Source organism: Geotrypetes seraphini, chromosome 8, assembly GCF_902459505.1.
Source record: "Geotrypetes seraphini chromosome 8, aGeoSer1.1, whole genome shotgun sequence".
In the NCBI taxonomy this organism is placed as follows: domain Eukaryota; kingdom Metazoa; phylum Chordata; class Amphibia; order Gymnophiona; family Dermophiidae; genus Geotrypetes; species Geotrypetes seraphini.
This window is the reverse complement of record NC_047091.1, coordinates 86,316,832-86,338,658: the sequence shown is the minus strand read 5'-3', so window position 1 is coordinate 86,338,658 and position 21,827 is coordinate 86,316,832. Positions and strand designations below refer to the sequence as shown.

At 42.3% G+C, this 21,827-nt stretch overlaps 1 protein-coding gene across 1 annotated transcript in view; it reads right to left on the bottom strand.

The window, feature by feature from the left end:
• Window positions 1–21,827, bottom strand: part of LMNB2 (lamin B2) — an 85,608-nt gene that overhangs the window by 53,069 nt on the left and 10,712 nt on the right. The window contains exons 2-3 of the mRNA XM_033956593.1: window positions 15,577–15,713; window positions 1,248–1,404 (exon numbers count right to left, since the gene is read on the bottom strand). Coding sequence (XP_033812484.1) covers window positions 1,248–1,404; window positions 15,577–15,713 — 294 coding nt within the window. The remainder of the gene's footprint in view (window positions 1–1,247; window positions 1,405–15,576; window positions 15,714–21,827) is intronic.

The following is a 21,827-nucleotide window of genomic DNA, read 5'->3' as shown; positions in this document are numbered from 1 at the left end:
CTGTGACACACCGCTGAGTCTCCTAAGGGTCCCCAACAGCCTGCCCTCAACCCCTGCTTAACAGTAGGTGAGACCACATGAGGGATGGCCCTGATCTCCAGAGAAAACTATGCAGGCTGGCTAACAGGTACCCAGTGGGATTGGTATGTCAGCTACAGACTGAAGTCTGTGCATTCTCAAGCATGCAGAGCTTTGAAATCACTCTAAGCACCAGAATTCTCAAAAAAGTGATGAAATTACACCGAATAAAATAATAAAATGGGGAGAGCAGAACAAATACTCCTGCAGGCATGCGTGCAGAAGGAAAGAACTGTAAGTGAAGCTAAACAGCCCCGTGAAGTACAGCAGTGGCAGAGTGAAAAATCCAGAGTGGATTCCTTCTGCAATATGCGGCAATGGGGAAATAACCCATCTGTCTAAAATGTCTCACCTATTGCACTGGAAAAAGCCTTTTTTTGTGTGCAAACTCACTTTTCATATATAAAAACCTTTATAAATGTACCTCTTATAAGCAAAGCACTTGGCTTGCTCTAACCAGCTAAAGACTCCAAAAACATTTCTCTCTAGGCTGGGAGCACCAGTTATAGTTCTAGGTGACAGCAAAATTTTAGCCTCAGAAGTTTCAAACTGAAACAATCATCAACAGAAAACAAATAGACAGGATTTTTATATATTTTTATATCCTGTCTCAACCCTTAGTTTTGGACATTTACAACAGGAGGTCTATTAACCACAAATTATAGAAGCCTACTCTATAACACACACAAAAATGCCAAGTCATAAAAAAATTAAAAGTTAACTATGTAGATTTGATTCTCAGACTTGAGCCTAACTAATTGGATTTGCAGAGGTGATGTTTACAGCTTCCAGTAGAAAGACATTGTATTCTCAGCATTACTTACTATAAGTGAGTTTCATTATTTATGCTTGCTTGGTACTGAATGTGGTTATGGCACATGCCTTCCTACAAAGGGTGCTCCTGTGATGACTGTCTGCATAATTTGGAAGGTTAGACTATTCACAAAAATGCCCCTAGCAGTTGTGAATAAAGTTTTACTTGGCTTTGCAAACCCTCAGTCATTAATGAAAGAGCAGGTTAAGGCCGGATTGGTAATTCAGCTGCATAGGAAAGCAAGATGACTGTCCTTTCCTTCTACTGAAGACGGTCCTTCAATGGAAATTAAACTGTCTGCAATAATGCAAGAGAAGCAACAGCCCTATTACAGCACAGACATATGCAAGTATACCTTAGCCAACTGGGCCTGCAGGTCAGCGACTTCTCCCTCTAGTGTACGCTTGTCATTAATTGCTGTACTGAGCTCAGATTCACTGCGATGAAACAGGGCTTCCAGATCTTTAAGACGAGCTTGGGCTGTATTCAGGTCTGCATCTTTCTTCTTATAGCTGAGGACACAAAAGAATAAAAATCACCATGTTCCTAGAAGAAACCGATCTTTTCCATGAACTCAAAGGTGTCCTGGACAACGTGATCAGTACCGACTGACTAATCCTCAATCTGATTTCCAGAAAAATCCATTTATGTCTGATGGTAAAAAAGATTTTCAGCCTGTATTTTTGTTTTTTTAATTTAATAGATGGTTAAATGAATGCATGTCAAGAATACAACACTCCATATTGCCTATAAATTTCACTATAGTGTACTACTTTGAAAAACTGTAAACTAATGAAGAGGAATCATGATAGTCATGCTTGTTAATTTACTTTCTTTTAATCCAGCCACACCAAATCAGCACATGGGATTGTGTCCCTTTCCTGCCAGCAGATAAATTTAATAGCCATACTGGGGCTGACTGATAGTCCATCTAGCCCTGTATCCTGCTTCCAGCAATGGCTAATCCAGGTCACAAGCACTTGGCAGAATCCCTAATAGTAGCAAGATTCCATACTACCAATCCCAGGGACAGCAGAGGCTTCCCCCATGTCCCCATGCATTGATAAAGCAGCATTATAGTATTCCTTCCCTTATTTTCTATCCCTCTCATAATAATTCCTAGCATTTTGCATGCTTTATTTTTGGGCTGCCACCGCACACTAAACAAAATGTTTCAGCATATTGTCTATGACAACACCCAGATTATTTTTCTTGGGTGCTGAATCCTAAAGTTGAACCTAACATCAGGTAACTATGATTTGGATTTTTTCCCACTGCACATCACTTTGCATTTGTCCACATTTTCATCTGTTATTTGGATGACCAGTCTTCTAATTTCCTAAAGTCTCCCTGCAAATTTTCAATCTGCATAAGTTCTAATAACTTTGAATAGTTTTATCTCATCTGCAATTTAATCACCTCACTTGTCATTTCCATTTCTAGATCATTTATTCTACTTTTCACCCTCCTCCACTGAGAAAAATGGCCATTGAACCCTATCTTTTATTTTATAACCATTAATAAAGTCCTAAGCCACAACAGAACACTGCCTCCTATCCCGATTTTCTAGGACTTAGTCAAAATCTTTCTGAAAATCCAGATAAACAACATCATCCGGTTCACCTTTATCCACATAACACTACATGACACCTTTATCTCTCCTATAGATGGAGGGGAAGATTAGGTTCTTACCTCAAGTTTCTTCCTGATAGAAAGATACATCGGTCTTTAAAAATGGGTTATTCTCCTCCAACCACGAGTTGTATAGAAGAGATCATCTACTTTTTCAGCTCCGCCTTTTTCCTTACTGGGCTGTGCTATAGCTCCTCAGTTTGTCTCAAAGCAGTTATAAACCACTATAAGAGGAGAATAAAAGAAGGGATACAGGGAACTTCCCCCAAAAATCACTTTTGTTCTGCTCTGCAGGACACTTCTAACATCAAGAAACACCAAAACTTTTGTCTTTTTTTTCTGAACCCATGAGATGGAACACGAGTAATTAGATGTCCTGATTTACCTCGAAGGCCAAAACTACTTTTAGTAAAAAGGAAGGTAGCATGCGCAAAGAGATCCCTACCTCTGTAACTCAGACTCTTTCTGCCGAGGAGACAGCCACCAGAAAAAAAACCTGTCTCTTATGGGGAAGATCCATTAGAAACACATCCTGAAAAGGCTTGTATATAGACTTACTGAGGCCCTGCAAAACAATGCTAAGGTCCATAATGTAAAAAGTTGCCAGACAGGAGGATGCATCCAGTGCGCACCCGTCTGAATGTGAAGCCAATGAAACTTTCTCTGCTTTAGCCCTAATGGCACAAGAATCCTAGCACCTGCTCTTTGGAGAAATGCTTGGGCTAATGACATTGGTGCTCTTAAAGGCTCCACATTCTTATTAGCACAGAGCTGAAACATTTCTCAAGCCTTAGCATAAGCTGCAACAGTCGCTGGTTTCTTAGATTTTAGGAGGGTAGCTATGACCAGCTCCAAGTAGCCCTTTTGTGCTAATGCCACACATTCAAGCGCCATGCTGTAAGACCAAAGCATATTATCTATGGGGACTGGACCCTGTGATAGAACAGAAAAATTAATCAGCAGTTTGAGATCTACATTCCAAGGCTGATGCATTCCAAGGCTACTCTGTGAATGACTCGGCCTATCCTAGCTCATGGGGAAAACACATACAACATCCCTCTTTCTGACCATGGTTGAACTAGAGCAGCCAAACTAGCACTTCCAATTCTGATCTACTTTCTTCTTGTTGGCTACTGATGATATCAGATTGAACATCAGTTTTCCCAATTATCATGCAATGCTGTCAAAGGCCTTCTGGGACAACCATCACTCCCCTAAGTCCAGCATCTGCCGACTGAGATAATTGGCCAGCATAATTGTCTGCTCCTGCTCGTGTACTGCTGAAAGAGCCTGCAGGTGGACTACTGACCAACGGAACAACTGGGCCTCTAGTCACAATCTTAGTGCCTTCCTGGCTTATTGACGTAGGCCACTAATGTGGCATTGTCTGAGAAAACCCTGACATCAGTTGGGCCTTTCAGGAAGTTCTCCAATGTCTGTGGCATCAGATAAATGTCTCGCAGTTCCAGTCGATTTCTAGAATATTTCCTCTAAGATGACTGGATGGATGATCCTTGTTATGACCCCTCTCCCCCCAGCCATAGAGGATGGCAGCTGTAGTTAGGATCCCTGAAGAGGATATGTGGAGTGGCATCCTTCTGGTTGGAGCCATCAGTGCAACTCTGACACGCTGTTACCATCCAGAACTGCGTCTTCTGGATCAAATCTCCCTGCAAGGACCAATGGGACAATAGTGGGTTCAGAAAAGGGCGCATATGAGCTTTCACCCAAGGAACATCATCTGTGGTTGCTGCCATCGACCCTACCACCTGGAAATAGTGCCGAGTCATAGGAGCTGTAATGTGCATGCATCTTGAGAGCGCAACCTGCAAGTATAACCTATGTGCACATCTTGAGAGCGTAACCTGCGAGTATAACCTGTGCATCTTGGGAGCACATCTTGCAAGAACAACCTGTGTATATCTTGGGAGCACATCTTAAGTGCACAACTTGCGTACAGGAATATACAACACACTAGCCGTTAAGCCCGTTACATTAACGGATGCTAGACTATATATCTGTCTCTGCCCCCTCCATTTCCCTGTGCAGCGCTGTCTCTGCTTTCTTCCTCATTCAACCCTCTCCAGCTGTAACATTACTGCCTTGCTTTTTCTCCCTACAAGCATCTCTGCTCTCTTTCTCATCCCCAGTCTCTTTGCTCTTTTTCTCTTCTTGCAGGGGTCTCTGCTCTCCTTTCTCTATGTTTCTGATTACTGCAAACCTCTACGCTCTCCTGTTTTCTCTGTATGCTCCTGATCCTGTGTTTCCCTGTAGGTGTCTCTTCCTTTTTTTTTTAATTCCTCCTTCAGTCTCAGTTTTTCTTTCTCTGAACATTCCCTTCCTTAGTCTCTACAACTGCAGCTCTCTTGCCCTATAAGCCCCTGCTGTAAGTGGATGTGCATGTCGATCCTGCTCCCCTTTCACTGACCATTGTGACTGCATCATTTCTGTTCTGCTGGCTGGGTTTCCATGGCAACCCTGCTCGCTAATGCCCTGAACTCGTGCTTGGTTTTCACTTACATTGATTGTGGTCTCCTTGCTCCGCCTTTTCTTTGTCAGCCAGGAGCCTAGACTCTGAGGCGAGAAGCAAGAGGAATCGTCGAAGCTTCTCTCAATTTGTGCTCTCTTTGACGACGGCTCTGCTGCTGCTGTATGCGAGTGCAGGCAGGTGCTGCGAAGTGCTTAGGTGAGGGTGACAGGGCACTGCCGGCAGAAACTGTAAACGCTTCCCCACGATTCACTTTTCGCTTGTTGGAGTAGTGTGTTGTAAGGGCGGGAGTAGTGTGTGGGGCCGCGATTTAGTTCAGCTGCCACGAGTGTGGGGCCTTTGTAAACACGCATGCGCACTCTTGCCGTACACGGACATATGGATCACAGAACACGCAGTAAGAGTGCGCATGCGCGCTTAGCATTTTATTATAGTAGATGTGTGCAGTACGGTGGAGCCTATTCCGGCCAGTACTGTGACTGAGCTGCGAAAATGGCCCCTACGACGAAGAAGCATGAAAAGGAAGGCGGTAAGAAGGAGATGATTATGGTGGAAGTTAAGAAGGAAATCATCCAGAAACATGAACGAGGTATGCGAGTGGCCGACATTGCAAGATCTTATAACAAATCTACATCAACGATTTGTACAACATTAAAAAAGAAAGAAAAATTAAGGAGGCTAGATACAGCAAAAGGAGTCACGAGAGTATCAAAGCAACAGCCACGAGTTCTGGAAGATGTAGAAAAGTTGCTTCTCCTATGGATAAACAAGAAGCAACTCGCAGGTGATACACTTCTCCCTCCCTATTTGCGGGGGTTAGGGGCAGAGCCAGCCCGCGAATAGGGAAAATTCACGAATAACTTTTGGGCCGGCTCTGACCCACCCCCAGACCTTACCTGTTGGTCTAGCGGTAACACAGGGCAGGAGCAATCTTCCTACATTCCTGCCCCATGCTGTGAGTTCCTGTGGTCTCACGAGACCTGGTCTGCAAAAAAACCTTGCCGGTCCGTGAAAGATTCAGGTCCCTGCTGCAATAAAAGGTGCCAGCGTCAGCTGACTTGCAACTTCCTGTTGCTGTCGCTATGCTGGGACTCCTGCCTTCGCCGGGACTCCTGCCGCATATGCCTCCTGCCTTAGTCTGCGCACCCCAGACCACCAGCGGCAGCTCTGTGTGCTTTTAACTTCGGCATACAGCTGCCCCTAAGCAGTAGTTTAGCTGCGGTTTCATAAGACAGCCTCGGGGCCTTTGCTAGGCCGGCCCACTTCGATGATGTGATGTAGGCTGGCCTACCAAAGGCCCCGAGGCTGTCTCATGAAACTGCGGCTAAACTACTTAGGGGCAACCGTGTGCCGAAGTTAAAAGCACACAGAGCTCCGCTAGCCTAACGAGAGAAAACATTTGCTGGAGGGAAGGGAGAAGGGGTACTCCTGGACAAGGAAGGGGAAGGGAGTACTGCTGGACAGGGGAGAAGGGAAAGGTAAGGAAGTTACTGTTGGATATGGGGAGGAGGAAAGGGAGAAGGGGTATTGCTGGATAGGGGAGGAAAATAGGAAGGAAACAGCTGGCAGGGAGATTAGAGGAGGGGAAGGAATCAGGATGGAATGGAGAGATCAGATGAGGGAAAGGGGAGAGACAGAGGAATGAGAAAGTAGAGAGAGATTGATGCTGGGAAGGGGGTCAGATGAGAAATAAGGAGAGAGGGACAAAGATGCTAGATCTGATGTAGGAGAGATAAAAATGAAGAGAGCAGAATGAATCATGTAAAAAAAGAGAGAGGGGCACAGGCTGGATGGAAAGGGGAGAGGGGCATAGAAAGGAGCTGCATTGAAGAGACAGAGGGCAGACGCTGGATGGAAGAAAGTGAAAAGACGATGAAAGCAGAAACCAGAGACGACAAAAGGTAGAAAAAATAATTTTATTTCTATTTTGTGATTAGAATATATCAGATTTGAAATATGTATCCTGATACAGCTAATGTTAGACATAACTGTGGAGTGCAAAGCCCAGGTAGTGCTTCTTTAGCTTCCAGCTGGCTTAGGGCTCTCTCTGACCAGGGGGCAGTTGCCCTAGTTGCACTCCCTCTAACATCATTCCTGCCATGTGTGACTAAGGTATTCTGTTAGCATGATATTTGTGTAGCATTCTGTAATAATTTGGCTTATTCAGTTTTCTAGATAGTAGAGGGGATATATGTGAAGGGGAGGGAAGACAGGAGTTTTGTTGATCCTTGCCCTGTATTATTTGTATTTATAAAATGCCAATTGTACAGAATATTGTTTCTTTTTATACTTTAATACTGTTCAATATAAAATCATAACTATTTGAGGCTTGTGCAGATGGGATCAGATGGTTGGCAGGACCGAGCTCATGGGGACGGGGTGGCGATGGGATTTTTTTTTATGTCAGTCTTAATAGTTTGCCGGTCCATGAAATAATTATTTTATTTCCGCCGGTCCATAGGTGTAAAAAGGTTGAAGAACACTGGTCTAGAATATGAAGAGCTGTTTCTCCAGGGTGAGAATGAGGCTTTGGAAAAAACACTGGAAGTACAATGGATTGATTGAGATGAAATTCTGAATCAATTTTTGGTAAGAATTTAGGATGAGTATGGAGGACTACCTTGTTGTGATGGAATACTGTGAAAAGTGGGTCTGCTACTAAAGATTGTAGCTCACTGACTCTGCGAGCAATGAGGAAGACCACTTTCCAAGTGAAATAGTTCAGATTAGCAAAGGCATTGGTTCAAATGGAGGCTTCATCAATCTAGCAAGAACCAAATTAAGATCCCAAACCACTGGAGGTGGTTTGACATTGAAAAGTCCTTTCATGAACCTGGAAACCACAGGATGAGCAGAGAGGGGTTTCCCTTCAAATGGCTGATGGAAAGCAGCAATTGCACTGAGATGGACTCTATTGGATGTTGATTTGAGGCCTGACTGAGGTAAATTCAACAGGTACCGTATTTTTCGCTCCATAAGATGAACTTTTTTCCACCCAAAAGTGGGTGGAAATCTCGGTGCATTTTATGGAGCAAAGGTACAATTTTTACCCCCGCCGCACCGTTTTAAAAACCTACCCGCTCGCCATAGCTGCACCTTTTAAAACACCTTACCACCATACCTTTTAAAACACCCATCCAACCACCTACCCGCCCACTGTCATCGCTGCCGCCACCGTAGCTGCACCTTTTATAACATCTACCCGCCCTCTGCTGCCTCCTCCTCCATCGTCGCAGTCCCTGGTGACCCAGCGTGTATCCTTCCCTCGCTAGTGGCGCACAGGTCAGGAGCGCAGACATCAGCAGCATGCTTTCCGCAGTCCCACTTGGGCCCGCACTTTCTAAATGGCTTTGTCAGTTCTCGCGAGAACTGACGAAGCCATTTAGAAAACAAAGAAGACAGGAGATCTACGACCTATCTTGGAACTCAGAGCTCTCACAATGATTAGTTATGCTCTCTGGATTTCAAAGAGGCTTACATTCACATTCCCATTCATCTAGCCTCTCGCAAGTTTCTCAGATTTCGGGTGGGAAATCATCATTTTCAATACAGAGTGCTAGTTTTTGGCTTAGCATCATCTCCCAGAGTTTTCACCAAGTGCTTCGTGGTAGTAGCAGCAGCTCTGCGCAGCATGGGCCTTCAGATTTTCCCATTCCTGGACGACTGGCTCATCAAAGACTCAACATCTCAGGGGGTTATTGTAGTGACCCAATAGACTATTTGGTTCCTCCAAAGTTTGGGGTTCGAAGTAAACTTACCAAAATCCCAGCTACAACCCTCTCAAACTCTACAGTTCATTGGAGCTGTACTGGACACTGTGCAACTCAGAGCATTCCTTCCTCAACAGATTCCAACATATTCTGCAAAGCCATCACCAAGACCACTTGAGCTGATACAATTGGTGTGGCTATGGACTCCGAGGAAGACGACCTCGAGGAAGAGTGTTGCCTCGATTTTGAGACACGCTTCCTGGGAAGTCTTGAAGCAACCAGGTCCACTGGGGTCACTGTTGAAATGGCCTGTGACTTCTGCAGGGTTGGCTTGGGTAGCTTACCTGATAGAAACACTGAGGATAACGGCCCCTCTGGAGAGAATTTAGCTGACTTCTCCAAGGATGAAGACTTCCCCATCAAGGAAGGCTTGAGCAAGGTCGAGGTTGAAGCTTTGGGCTCCACAGAAGATTTCGACGGAGTCGAAGTCGCAATCGGGGTTGAGGCTTTAGTTGAAGAAAGATTCATTCCCCCGAAGATTTTCTCAATCTTAACTCGATGACATTTAAGGGCTCAATTTTGAAGTGTAGCACAGTGGGCTCACGACTCCAGATGATGATCAGGTCCTAAACACTGCACACACCACTTATGTAGGTCAGTGATAGAGATCATGCGTTGACACTGGCTACACTTCTTAAACCTTGTGACTGGCTGAGACATGGAATGAAATACAGCTGTGGCTAAATCGAAGCCCGCAGGCTGAGGCTGCAGAACAGGCCCCGCTGTGACACGACTGAAAAAAATTCAACATTTTTTTTTAAACATGCAAAACACAGCAACCCTGTAAATAAGAAGAAAATAAACGAGCCACAGTGAGAGAAGGCACAAGTAGAACTAACTTTCACGCAGAGCCTTGAAACGAGGACTACTCAGCTCCGCAGAAAACTTAGAACTGATGAGACGCTGAGGAGACACGTGTCCTACGCATACACGGTGTGGCAGTCGCAAATTTTCTAAAAGTTCTTCAAGCAAGTATGCTTGTGAAGCTTTCCGAATCGGGGCTCCATAGATGACGTCACCCCTTTGTGAGAATATGCGGCTTGCTTATCCTGTGATAAATACCGTACTAGAGAATTCAAAAAAGCACCAGCCTATGTATTGCTGATGTCACTGGAAAAATCAGTATCTCTATCTCCATCTACTGGTAGAAAATACATAACCCATTTATTCAGAGTGGTATAGCAGAGACAATAAGTACAGTAATGGTTAATTCTGCTTATAGTGTCCTGACAGTGTGGGCACTTTCTTGTGTGAGCATCTTAGTAGCATTTAATCCAGTCATAATGGGCTCCAGGATCCTCTGTAGTTCACAAGGCGCCACCATTTTAACAGGAGATTTGATTCGGAGCATTTTCCACCTCCTACCTCTCCAGATGCTGCATCTATTTTGCACTGTTGGTCCCCTGACACAGCGCTGCAGTGACAGAATACTAAAATGCTGAGTTAGGAATGCTACTATAGTTGTTTGACATCTATATTTTTATTGGATCAGAAGAGCTATGTTCTTAGATAGCCATCTTTATGTGGTACAGGCTTTATCCCCTGAATTTTTTTTCTTTTTTTTACAGTAAATTGATTCCAGGGTTGGGTATTTTTTTTGTTACTAATGTTAAAGAAACTTTCCTGATATGGACTTTATTAAAAAAATCAACAATCTTTCGGTATTGAGGTTAGTTTCTCCAGCCCCCTATACTGTTTTTTAGCGGTGTATCTTAGCTCGTGCAAGTTTTTCAGCTTAGTATTTTTGATACAAAGCTTTTGTGGATTAGGCAAGTTTTTTGTTTATGTTTCTGTTTACTTTGTTCAGGACCTCCTAAGTTTACACATACATTGGCTGCTAAGTTCCTTTCACATAGAGTTTCTGAGGAATGGCTGATCTTTTTAGCTCCGTGCACATCTTTAGCTCAGTATTTTTGATAGTTGGCCACTGAGCACTGTTTGTTAATTTATTTTTTCCTTTTACAGCCATCTTAGACTTATGTATATGCAGGCCACCAAGTCCCTCTCACACAGGGTCTGTTCCCTTTTTAGTTTTCCTAGTTCAGTATCTATGCATGAGTTAGTTCATCCCTGTCAATAGACCGCATACTCTTTGCATGACGTCTCTGGTCACGTGATTTTAATATATGTTTAAATTTATTTTCATTTTTACCATTTTTTAAAATTATGTATGGTACGTTAAGCTTTTAATCACATCATTATTAAGGTTGGGTGCAATCCTTATCTCTTGCCTCATGGCGTCTTTGGCCACCTTATTTTACATTACATTACATTAGGGATTTCTATTCCGCCATTACCTTGCAGTTCAAGGCGGATTACAAAAGAATTATCCAAGATGTATTACAACAAGAACTTACAAAAAAAAAAAATTGGTCATTTTCAAAAGGAGTAAGAAATGGGTAAGATTCTTTGTTTGGGGTAGTTGGCTTTAGTGAGAGGTGGAGTTTGAGACTTGCGGTATTATTTCTTTTTTCAGAGTTTTCTTGAAGAGTATGGTCTTTATTTCTTTTCTAAAAGTCTTGTAGTCGAGGGATGCCGTCAGTAGATTGGCGATTTGGTTGTCTAGTTTGGCTGCTTGAGTGGCCAGGAGGCCATCATATAGTTTTTTCCGTTTGACCTCCTTAATTGGGGGGTATGAAAATAGGGTGTGAGTTTTCCTATGTCTGGTTGCGGTGTTGTGGATGAGGCGGTTATTCAGGTAGTTTGGACTGTCTCTGTATAAAGTCTTAAATAGTAGGCAGTAGAATTTAAATTGTATTCTTGCTGGGATCGGAAGCCAGTGCGACTGGAGATATGCTTCTGTAATGTGATCATGTTTCTTTAATGAGTAGATGAGTCTTAGTGCTGTGTTTTGGATAGTTTGTAGTTGTTTTCTTATGGTTGTAGGGCATGGGAGGTAGAGGATATTACAGTAGTCAAGTAGGCCTAGTATTAAGGACTAAACTATGAGCTGGAATTGAGTTTTCTCGAAGAATTTCCGAACTTGTCTTAAGTTTCTCATGACAAAGAATGACTTTTGTATTGTTTTATTGATTTGCGGTTGCATGGTGCAGCATCTGTCGATAGTTATTCCTAGCAGTTTTAGGGTGGTTTGTATGGGGTAGTTGATTACGTTGATTTCATTGTTGGTTATGGTTGGTATTTTGTTGTTTTCTAGGAGGATGAATTTCGTTTTATCTGGGTTCAATTTCAGTTTGTGATCTTTCATCCAGGTTGCTATTGATTTTAGTGTTTGGTTGTGTTCATCATGGAGAGTTCAGGTTGATCGAAGGGTATGAGAATGGTAATGTCATCGGCATAGCTGTAGGAGGTTATGCCTTGTTTGTCCAGGTGAGAGCTGAGGGAGGCTGTATAGAGATTGAAGAGAATCGGGGATAGAGGGGATCCTTGGGGAACTACGCAGGGGTTTGACCAAGGTTCAGATTTTTGTTTGTCTGATTTTACTCTATAGGTTCTTGATTTAAGGAATCCTTCAAACCATGTGTATACTTTATCTGTGATACCTATTGTATCCAGGATTTGTAATAGAATGTTATGGTCCACCAAGTCGAATGCAGCGGTAAGATCTAGTTGTATGAGCATCATTTTTTTTTCCCTGTGCTGAGATGTTGTCTGGCTGTGTCCAAGAGAGATCCTAGTAGTGTTTCCGTGCTGAAGTTGTTTCTGAAGATGGATTGTGTGGGATGGAGTATGTTATGGTTTTCTAGGTAATTGGAGAGGAATTTAGCAACCAGTCCTTCTATTATTTTGACGTAGAGTGGAATAGAGGCAATGGGTCTGTAGTTGGCTGTTTGGTCTATCGGTCCTTTGGGGTTTTTGAGGATCGGGGTGATGATGATTTCGCTGAGGTTGGTAGGGTAGTGGCCATTTATTAGCGAGATTTGTATCCAGTTTAAAAGAAGAGCGCGGAATTTTGTGCTGGATGTTTTTAAGAGATATGGTGGACAGTTGTTGAGGTCACAGGATACATGGCTGTATTTTTTGTAGTATTTGTTGAATTCAGGCCATTGTATGTTGGGGAATTGAGACCATATTCTATCTGCTGCAGTAGAATCTCTATCTATGGGGAGAATTGTGAATTCGTTAGGATGGGTAGAGATGTCATTGAGGGTAGCTCTTGCATTGGTAATTTTATTTTGGAAGTGTTCTGCTAATAGAGTGGCTGGGGGGGTAGTATTGTTAGTGGTAAGGCAGGGTTTGGTGTCGGTTAGGGTTTTTAGAATTTGGAATAGTTTTTTGGTGTCTTGGGCTTCAGTGCCTATTAGGTTGGTGTAGTGTGCTTTTCTCTTGTCCTTTAATTGTGATTTGTATTGTTTGTTGAATTTTTTCCAGGCGGATTTTGTATGATCCGAGTTCGATTTTCTCCATTTTCTCTCTAGTCGTCTACATTGTCTTTTGAGTTGTAGCACTTCGGAGTCGAACCATTTATCTGATCTCCTGCTGGGTCTGGATTTGGTTTGCAGTGGGGCTAAATCATCAAGGGTGTTGGAGCAAAGTCTTTCCCAATATAAGATGAAGTCCTTGGGGTTGTTTTCTAGAATAGTTTAATCTATTTTAGACCAGAATATGGAGGGTTCGATGTGTTTGCGTGAGGTGTATGTTACTTTATTGAGTTTTGTTATAGTTTTTTTGTTGTTTTTGGTCCAGTTGATGTTGAAAGTGTAGGCATGTTTCACATATGATCAATTTCATTTTATCTTCATTTTTTAATTTCACCATTTCTATAATGTATGGCATGTTAAGCTTTTTTTCATATCATACCTAGCTTGGGTGTTATCCTTATTCCTTGTCACAGGCAGTAGTCACACTCTGATTTAATGTTATCTTTCTTATTTACTTCTTTCTTTTTATATATGTTCTCTTTTTTGTGGTATTATGCATTGTGAGGATATTTTAATATACGAGTCTTACATTCTGCTCATTTTTCTTCTAATATATGAGTTTTTATATATGAGCTTTAACATACAAGTCTTACATTCTGCTCTTTTTTCTGGTATATGACTGTATATTTGTGCATCTTAACTGATTTTTTATGTAAGGAAGGTATATGCGTGTTTTATGAGTTCATCAAACTATTTTAATTTTGAATTGTAGTACTTTTGGATTGTTTAGCTTTTCCACATATCTTCCACCCCAGGACTAGCAGGGTATGTATTTCCTCGTACTCCTTCCTGTATAGTAATCCTTTTTTGCATCTTTCTTTTATATTTATATTCATATTTCACTCACTATTTTTTGATCAAGTTCATCTCTTCAAGAGAGAGCATACACACTATTTCTTGCTGAAACATTTTCCCACATAAGATTTATCATTCTTAGATACACTCTTTCACAGCTCCCAGAGGACTGGGTTCTAAAGTGGGGTTTGTTTGTTTTTTTAAATTCTTTATTTATTAATTTTATAATTTTGACAATCACAATCAAAACACAAGAAAAAATATCATGAAAAACAAAATATCACTAAATTCAAATAATTCAAGGTAAATTTTGATTACACAATATAGTTAGTCCACTATCAGAGACGGAGCTGAAATTTAACATACAAATTATATAACCAAGAAAACCAGGTTCTAAAGGTTTTTATGTGGATTGCTATGTTGATTTTTTAATAAAGTACATATCAGGAACATCATCTCTCCACAGTGTTTCTTTGGTTTCTCTTGGACATTTTCTCTGTGGATTCTCCAGGGTCAATTTCTTTGCTCTTAAAGAAACTTTCCCCCTTCAGCCATAAACTATCATGACATAAAACACACCCCTTTTCGTCCTCAAAGTGTTCTGTTACTCTTACATCATTAAGCTATTTAAAATATCTCCAGTACTAGGCAATTCTTTTTACCAAGCATTTAAATAAAATAAATTGTATAAACTAGATATATTAGAGACTTCATGAAGCTATGTATTTTTATACTAATTTCTAGACATACGCCTGCTGAGGTACTGTCTACAATTTTCAGGAAATATTTTTTCACTTAGTAGGGCTAAGGATGGTCAGGGTTGTCAACTGTCAGTATGGTCAGGGTTGTCAACTGTCAGTAAATTTATTGTCGGGTAAACACATCACAAATAATGGGTCTATCTTTCCAATGCCAAGATCAAGCTCTGCAAGTCTGCAATATACCAAAGTAGTGAACTATTTCTACCTCTATATAAAACAGATTTTGGCGCTCATTTTCAAAGCATATAGACTTACAAAGTGCTTTGAAAAAAAAAAAGAGCCTCTGTATATTTCACTAATAGTTAGTTTGTCAAAAGTCTGAAAAACTGACAGTAAAAGTTTCTTGTGTTAGCTAGCCTACGGCAGATTTTTTTAAATAGAAGTCTAGATACTGGTGGTCTCCAATGCGCAGCTCCTAAGTCCTCCACTGAGGACCTCACACAGTTGGCTGAAATGCTCTTCAAATAATGTAAATACATTAATTTCAATCTTGCCCACTGAATAGTTACTTAGGTGTGTCTTGTTTATCAAATTTGCTATTGTTGACAATCCAAAATAGAGTTTTTAAAATATATCCTTGAAGTGTTGTAGAATCAATATTAGTATTAATTTTTTTATGTTTAAAAGCTCAGTATGAACAAGCAGGTCAAGGTCATTTACAAAACAAATAGTATGTATAAGCTTGAAATCTTTTGGTGGCCCTCAGAGCTTTCTCTTATTCACACTGCAGCCCTGTATATGAAAAAGGTTGAAGGCCACTGCTATATGCTAACAAAACCCTTCAGCATGGCCATACTTAATGTGCATGAGAAGTCTCTAAAACCCAAAAAGCATGGTAAGTAAAAAGCCTCCTTACTTCTTATTAACCTCATCAAGGTCAGCTCTATATTTCCCAAGCTCGATTTGCAGCTTGGCTCTCTCTCTGGCAGTCTCATCCAGGACCCTGCGAGCATCCGCCAGCTCAGCCTCATACAAGGTCTTGATCCCGGTCACCTGGAATTAATAAAGAGCAGTAGATTTGAAACAATGAATAAAAACTACCACAATTTCTGGAAATAATGTTTTCAGGTTATAATAAAGCATGGCGACGGGATAAAAGCGCGCGAGACTTCAGCGCAAGACACCAGCGCGCCACCTAAAAAGTGACTTTTAAAGAGCTCCGATAGGGGGCATGGGAGAGACCCCCCCCAATTTACTTCAGACTGTTCGTGCTGCCGTTGGGGGGGTGCAACCCCCCACATTATAGAGAAAATTTAACTTTTTCCTAAAAAAATTAGAAAAAAGTTAGGTTACTCTATAATGGAGGGTTCCAACACAACCCCCCCCTTCCCGGCAGCGTGAAGAGTATGAAGTAAACGGGGGGGGGGGCCCCACTCACACCCCGCGTCGGTGCTCTTTAAAAGTCACTTTTTAGGTGGCACGGTGGCGCGCTGAAGTCTCGCGCGCGAATGACTATGAACCATAAATCATAGTGTATTTAGAATGACTAGGGCAGAGGTTGTTCTGCCCAATGATTCCCCCCCTACTCCGGTTAACTGGAGTTTCCTCATAAAAGAACAGCCATACTGGGTCAGACCAATGCTTCATCTAGCCCAGTATCCTGTTTCTACAGTGGCCAATCCAGGTCACAAGTACCTGGCAGAAATCCAAATAGTAGCAACATTCCATGCTATCGATCCCAGACCCTATTATAAAGTCAACCAATATTTTGGTAATAAAAGATTTTCTGGATAATGAATCTGGATCCAGGGACTGAGCCTAGGGCAGGCCCACCAAATCTGCTTTCAAAATAGATCACCTGAATGCTGCTAATTAATGTATCACCTGGAGTACTGCATATAGCACTGGTCGCCGTACATGAAGGATACGGTACTACTCGAAAGGGTCCAGAGAAGATCAACTAAAATGGTTAAAGGGACGGAGGAGTTGCCGTTTAGTGAGAGATTGGAGAAGCTGGGCCTCTGCTCCCTTGAAAAGAGGAGACTGCAAGGGGACATGATCGAAACATTCAAAATACTGAAGATAATAGACTTAGTAGAGAAAGACAGACTGTTCACCCTCTCCAAGGTAGGGAGAACGAGAGGACACTCTCTAAAGTTGAAAGGGGATAGATTCCTTACAAACGTAAGGAAATTCTTCTTCACCCAGAGAGTGGTAGAAAACTGGAACACTCTTCCGGAGTCTGTTATAGGGGAAAACACTCTCCAGAATTTCAAGACAAAGTTGGACAAGTTCATGCTAAACTGGTGAGACTGGACTCATTTGGAGCACTGGTCTTGACCTTGGGATGCCGCGTGAGCGGACTGCTGGGCAGGATGGACCATTGGTCTGACTCAGCAGCAGCAATTCTTATGAGATACATGTGTACAACAGAAAATCATTTAATACTACAAAAATAAAAAGTAGCCTATTAACTTTAGTAAATGATTTTATAAAATTGCTTCATTTTGCATGCCTGAATGCGTAGCGTCAGAATTTGTGATATTTAAACACACTCAGATTTTAACCCTCGTTTAACCTAGCAATCAAAGGACTGAGGAGGACTGCAGAGGAGAATATGGAAATGAGCAATCACCCTCTGGAAGGGGGTGTAAATACAGCTCATAGCGCTTTCACACCCAGAAGCCACAGAAGCTACTATACCCATTAGAAGCTAGGGGTAAAAATGGCCTGGTGGCTCAAAGTAGAACCTGGTGAAAGGTAGACCATGTAGCTACTCTACAGATTTCCTCAGGCAAAACCACCAGAGTCTCCATCCATGAGGTAGTAACTTCTCTGGTGAAGTGCACTTTAAATGGCCATTTTAATCCATCTGGACATCGGGGCCTTAAAACACTGGCCTCCTCCCTTTCTTATCATGACTGGTCAGAAGTAAAAAGGTGACCCAATTAGCGAAACTCATTGGCAACGTCGAGGTACCGGAGAAGCACTCGCATAACATATACAATGTTTATCCTTTTTCTTAGACGCCATAAGGTGAAAAGCAGACAAACGAACTTCCTGATTTACGTGACAGGCATAGACTACTTTCAGTAAGAAGGAGAGAACTGTGCGTAAGGAAAGCCTTGCTTCCGTAATCTCAAGGAATGGATCTCCCTACGGACAGAGCTTATAACTTGGAGACCCATCTTGCTGATGTAAATGCCACCAGAAACACCATCTCGATTGTAAGATCCAGAAGGGAAGCCTCTTGTAAGGGCTCTCACAGAGCGCTACCGAGACCTTCCCATACGGTCTTTGTTAAGATTCCAGGACGGGAATGGGAGACACACCGGAGGGCACAACTGAAGAGCCCCTTTAACCCTTTATTTGGCATTGTTGCTCAGAAGCAACATGTGTTTCTATGGTTCTTATGGGAGATCTGCATCTCCAAATGCCTGTTACTTGGCACTGTTGCTCTCGTCCAACATCAAGTTACGTAAAGTAGCCATTTTTACCATCAGCCAATTAAAGAGTTAAATCACCAGACCCTCCTCCCTCATGGAAACGGGAAAGGCCTGCTATCTGCACTTTCAGCAATCTGACCGGCAGACCCTTCTGAAGTCATAAGAACATAATAGCCTTACTGGGTCAGACCAATGGTCCATCAAGCCCAATAGCTCATCATCACAGTTGCCAATGTATTCACTAGTACCTGGCAAAATCCCAAATAGTAGCAACATTTCATGCTACCAATCCAGGGCAAGCAATGGCTTCCCCCATGTCTGTCTCAATAACAGACTATGGACATTTCCCCCAGGAAATTGTCTAAACCTCTCTTAAAACCAGATACGTTAACCGCTCCAGAGCTTAACTATTCTCTGAGTGAAAAATATTTCCTCTTATTGGTTTTAAAAGTATTTCCCTGTAACTTCATAGAGTATCCCCTAGTCTTTATAAGTTTTGATGGATTAAAAAAATCAATCTGCTTGTAGCCATTCTACTCCACTCAGGAATTTGTAGACTTCAATCATATCTCCCTCAGCTTAACCTTCAGTCTTTCCTTATATGAGAGGAGTTCCATCCCCTTTATCATCTTGTCTACTCTTCTTTGAACCTTTTCTAGTTCCACTATACCTTTCTTGCGATATGGCGACCAGAATTGAACGCAATACTCCAGGTGAGGTCGCACCATGGAACGATACAGAGGCATTATAACATTTACCGTAGTCTTTTTAACTATCCCTTTTTAAATAATTCCTACCATCTTGTTTGCTTTTTTGGCTGCAGTTGCACTTAGGCGAAAGGTTTCAGCTTATGTCCTACAATGACACCCAGATCCTTTTCTTGGGAGCTAACCCCCAAGGTGGACCCTAGCATCTGGTAACTATGATTTGGGTTATTATTTCCTAATGTGCATCACTTTACATTTGTCCACATTAAATTTAATCGGCCAATTAAATACCCAGTCTTCCAATTTCCTATGGACTGCCTGCAATTTTTCAGTCTGCATGCATTTAACAACTTTGAACAGTTTAGTGTCATCTGCAAATTTAATCACCTCACTCATCATTCCAATTTCAAGTTCATTTATAAATAAGTTAAAATAGCACCGGTCCCAGTACAGATCCCTGTGGCACTCCACTATTTACCCTCCTCCACTTAGAAAAATGGCCATTAAACCCTACCCTCTGCTTTCTATTCGATGACCAATTCCTAATCCACAACTAAACTTTGTCTCCTATCCCATGACTCTTTAATTTTCTCAGGAGCCTCTCATGAGGAACTTTGTCAATATTATCAACCAGCTCACCTTTATTTCTTCACACCTTAGGGAAGTGGTGGAGAGGAAAATGGTGACACAATTCAAACAAGCATGGGATGAACACAGAGAATCTCTAATCAGAAAATAATGGGTATATATTGAAGAACTAAGGTCAGTACTGCACAGACTTGTACGGTCTGTGTCCCTTATATGAACATTCAGTTGAGGACGGGCTGGGGAAGGCTTTGATAGCTGGGATGGTTTATATGGGCTTGAGTGAGCTTTGACGAAGATTCCAGTAGATAGAACTTAAGCACACTACCGGGCAGAGCTCTGTGCTTCTGGCCCAGAAATATCTAAGAAAAAGGGCCATAAGAACATAAGCAGTGCCTCCGCCGGGTCAGACCTTTGGACTCTCTCAAGTACCGCCATGTCCTTCTTGAGGTGCGGCGACCAATACTGAACGCAGTATTCCAGATGTGGACGCACCATCGCTCGATACAATGGCATGATGACTTCCCGCGTCCTGGTTGTTATTTAAATTAAATTATTAATTTATAGAGCGTGTATGGTTAGGCAGACTGGATAGATCATTTGGGGCTTTACTATGTTTCAAAGAAGTACATCAAACTGGTGAGCCAAGATCTACCTTGGCTGAACCCATGCTGACTCTGTCCCATTAATTCATGTTTGTCTACATGTTCAACAATTTTGCCCAGCACTGAAAGCAGGCTTACAGGTCTGTAATTTCCCGGATCTCCCCTGGAACCTTATTTAAAAACCGGTGTAACACTGGCCACTCTCCGATCTTCAGTTACTACAGACATTTTTAGCAACAGGTTACAGATCACTAACAGCAGCAGGTCAGCATTTTCATGTTTCAGTTATTTTAGTACCCTGAGATGTATACCATCCAGTCCAGCTGATTTATCACTTTTTAATTTGTCAACTTGGCTTAGTACATCTTTCAGATTCACGGAGAGTTCTTTCAATTCCTTCGCATCACCACTGAAAATCATTTCCAGTTCAGGTAGATATATAAAAACCGAAGCAAAGAATTTATTCAGTCTCTCCGCTATGGCCTTATCCTCCCCAAGCATCCCTTTTGCTCCTTGATCACCCAATGGTTCCACAGGTTCCCTCACAGGTTTTCTGCTTCTGACTTATCTAAAAAAAAAAAATTGTTACTATGAGTTTTTGCCTCTTTGTCTGCCTTCCTTCTGTGTCCCGAGTTCGTGCCTCCTCCCTGCCTTCCAGTCTGTGTCCCAAAATCATGCCCCTCCCATGTCCCAATGTGCTCCTTCCCCCCATTCCTTTCTCCCTTTGTCCCAGATCATGTCCCCTCTCCCCCTTACTTGCTCAAGATGAACTCGCTTCCTTCAAGGCCGTCCAGCTGGGCTGCTCCTACTGCCTTCAGCGGCACTTGTTGTAGGGACGCACAGGCCGTGGTTCATGCGCTGCACGTGGCTGACCCACAAGCATTCCCCTGTATTGATGCCCCTGTATAAGACTTTGGTGAGACTTCATTTAGAATATTGTGTACAATTCTGGAGGCCACACTTTCAAAAAGATATAAAAAGGATGGAGTTGGTCCAGAGGAAGGCTACTAAAAAGGTATGTCGTCTTCTTCATCATAAGGCGTATGGGGACAGACTTAAAAATCTCAATCTGTATACTTTGGAGGAAAGGCGGGAGAGGGGAGATATGATAGAGACGTTTAAATACCTATGTAATGTAAATGTACATGAGTCGAGTCTCTGTCATTTGAAAGGAAACTTTGCATAGGATAAAATTAAGAGGTGATAGGCTCCGGAGTAATCTAAAGAAATACTTATTTTCAGAAAGGGTGGTAGATACGTGGAACAGTCTCCCAGAAGAGGTGGTGGAGACAGAGACTGTGTCTGAAATCAAAAGGGCCTGGGATAGGCACGTGGGATCTCTCGGAGAGAAAAAAAGATAATGGTTACTGCAGATGGGCAGACTAGATGGGCCATTTGGCCTTTATCTGCCATCATGTTTCTATGTTTCTCTGATGTCAACCCTGAAGTCAGAGAGAAGGTTTCCGGTTTAGCCAGAAAGAGCTGCTGACTTGTCCTTGCAACAAGTGCCGCTGAAGAAAGGAAGAACAGCCCATTTGAAAGGAGGGCATGAGATCACCGACAGTGGCAGCAGCTTTGGCAGAGGGGGCGGGCAGACAAGCAATAAGGAGGGCATGGGATCCTCAGCAGCAAGTGCGTGTACCCCCAATAAGTGGCTCGCATACCCCTAAAGGTACATGTACTGTGTGTTGAGGAACACTATATTAAAACATCTCAATAAAAAGAATAGGGTGTAAGCAGGGTGGATAAAAATAAATTTTTTTAATAAAAAAAAAAGCAGGCATGAATGAATACATTTCACACATTTAAAAAATGAATTAAGTG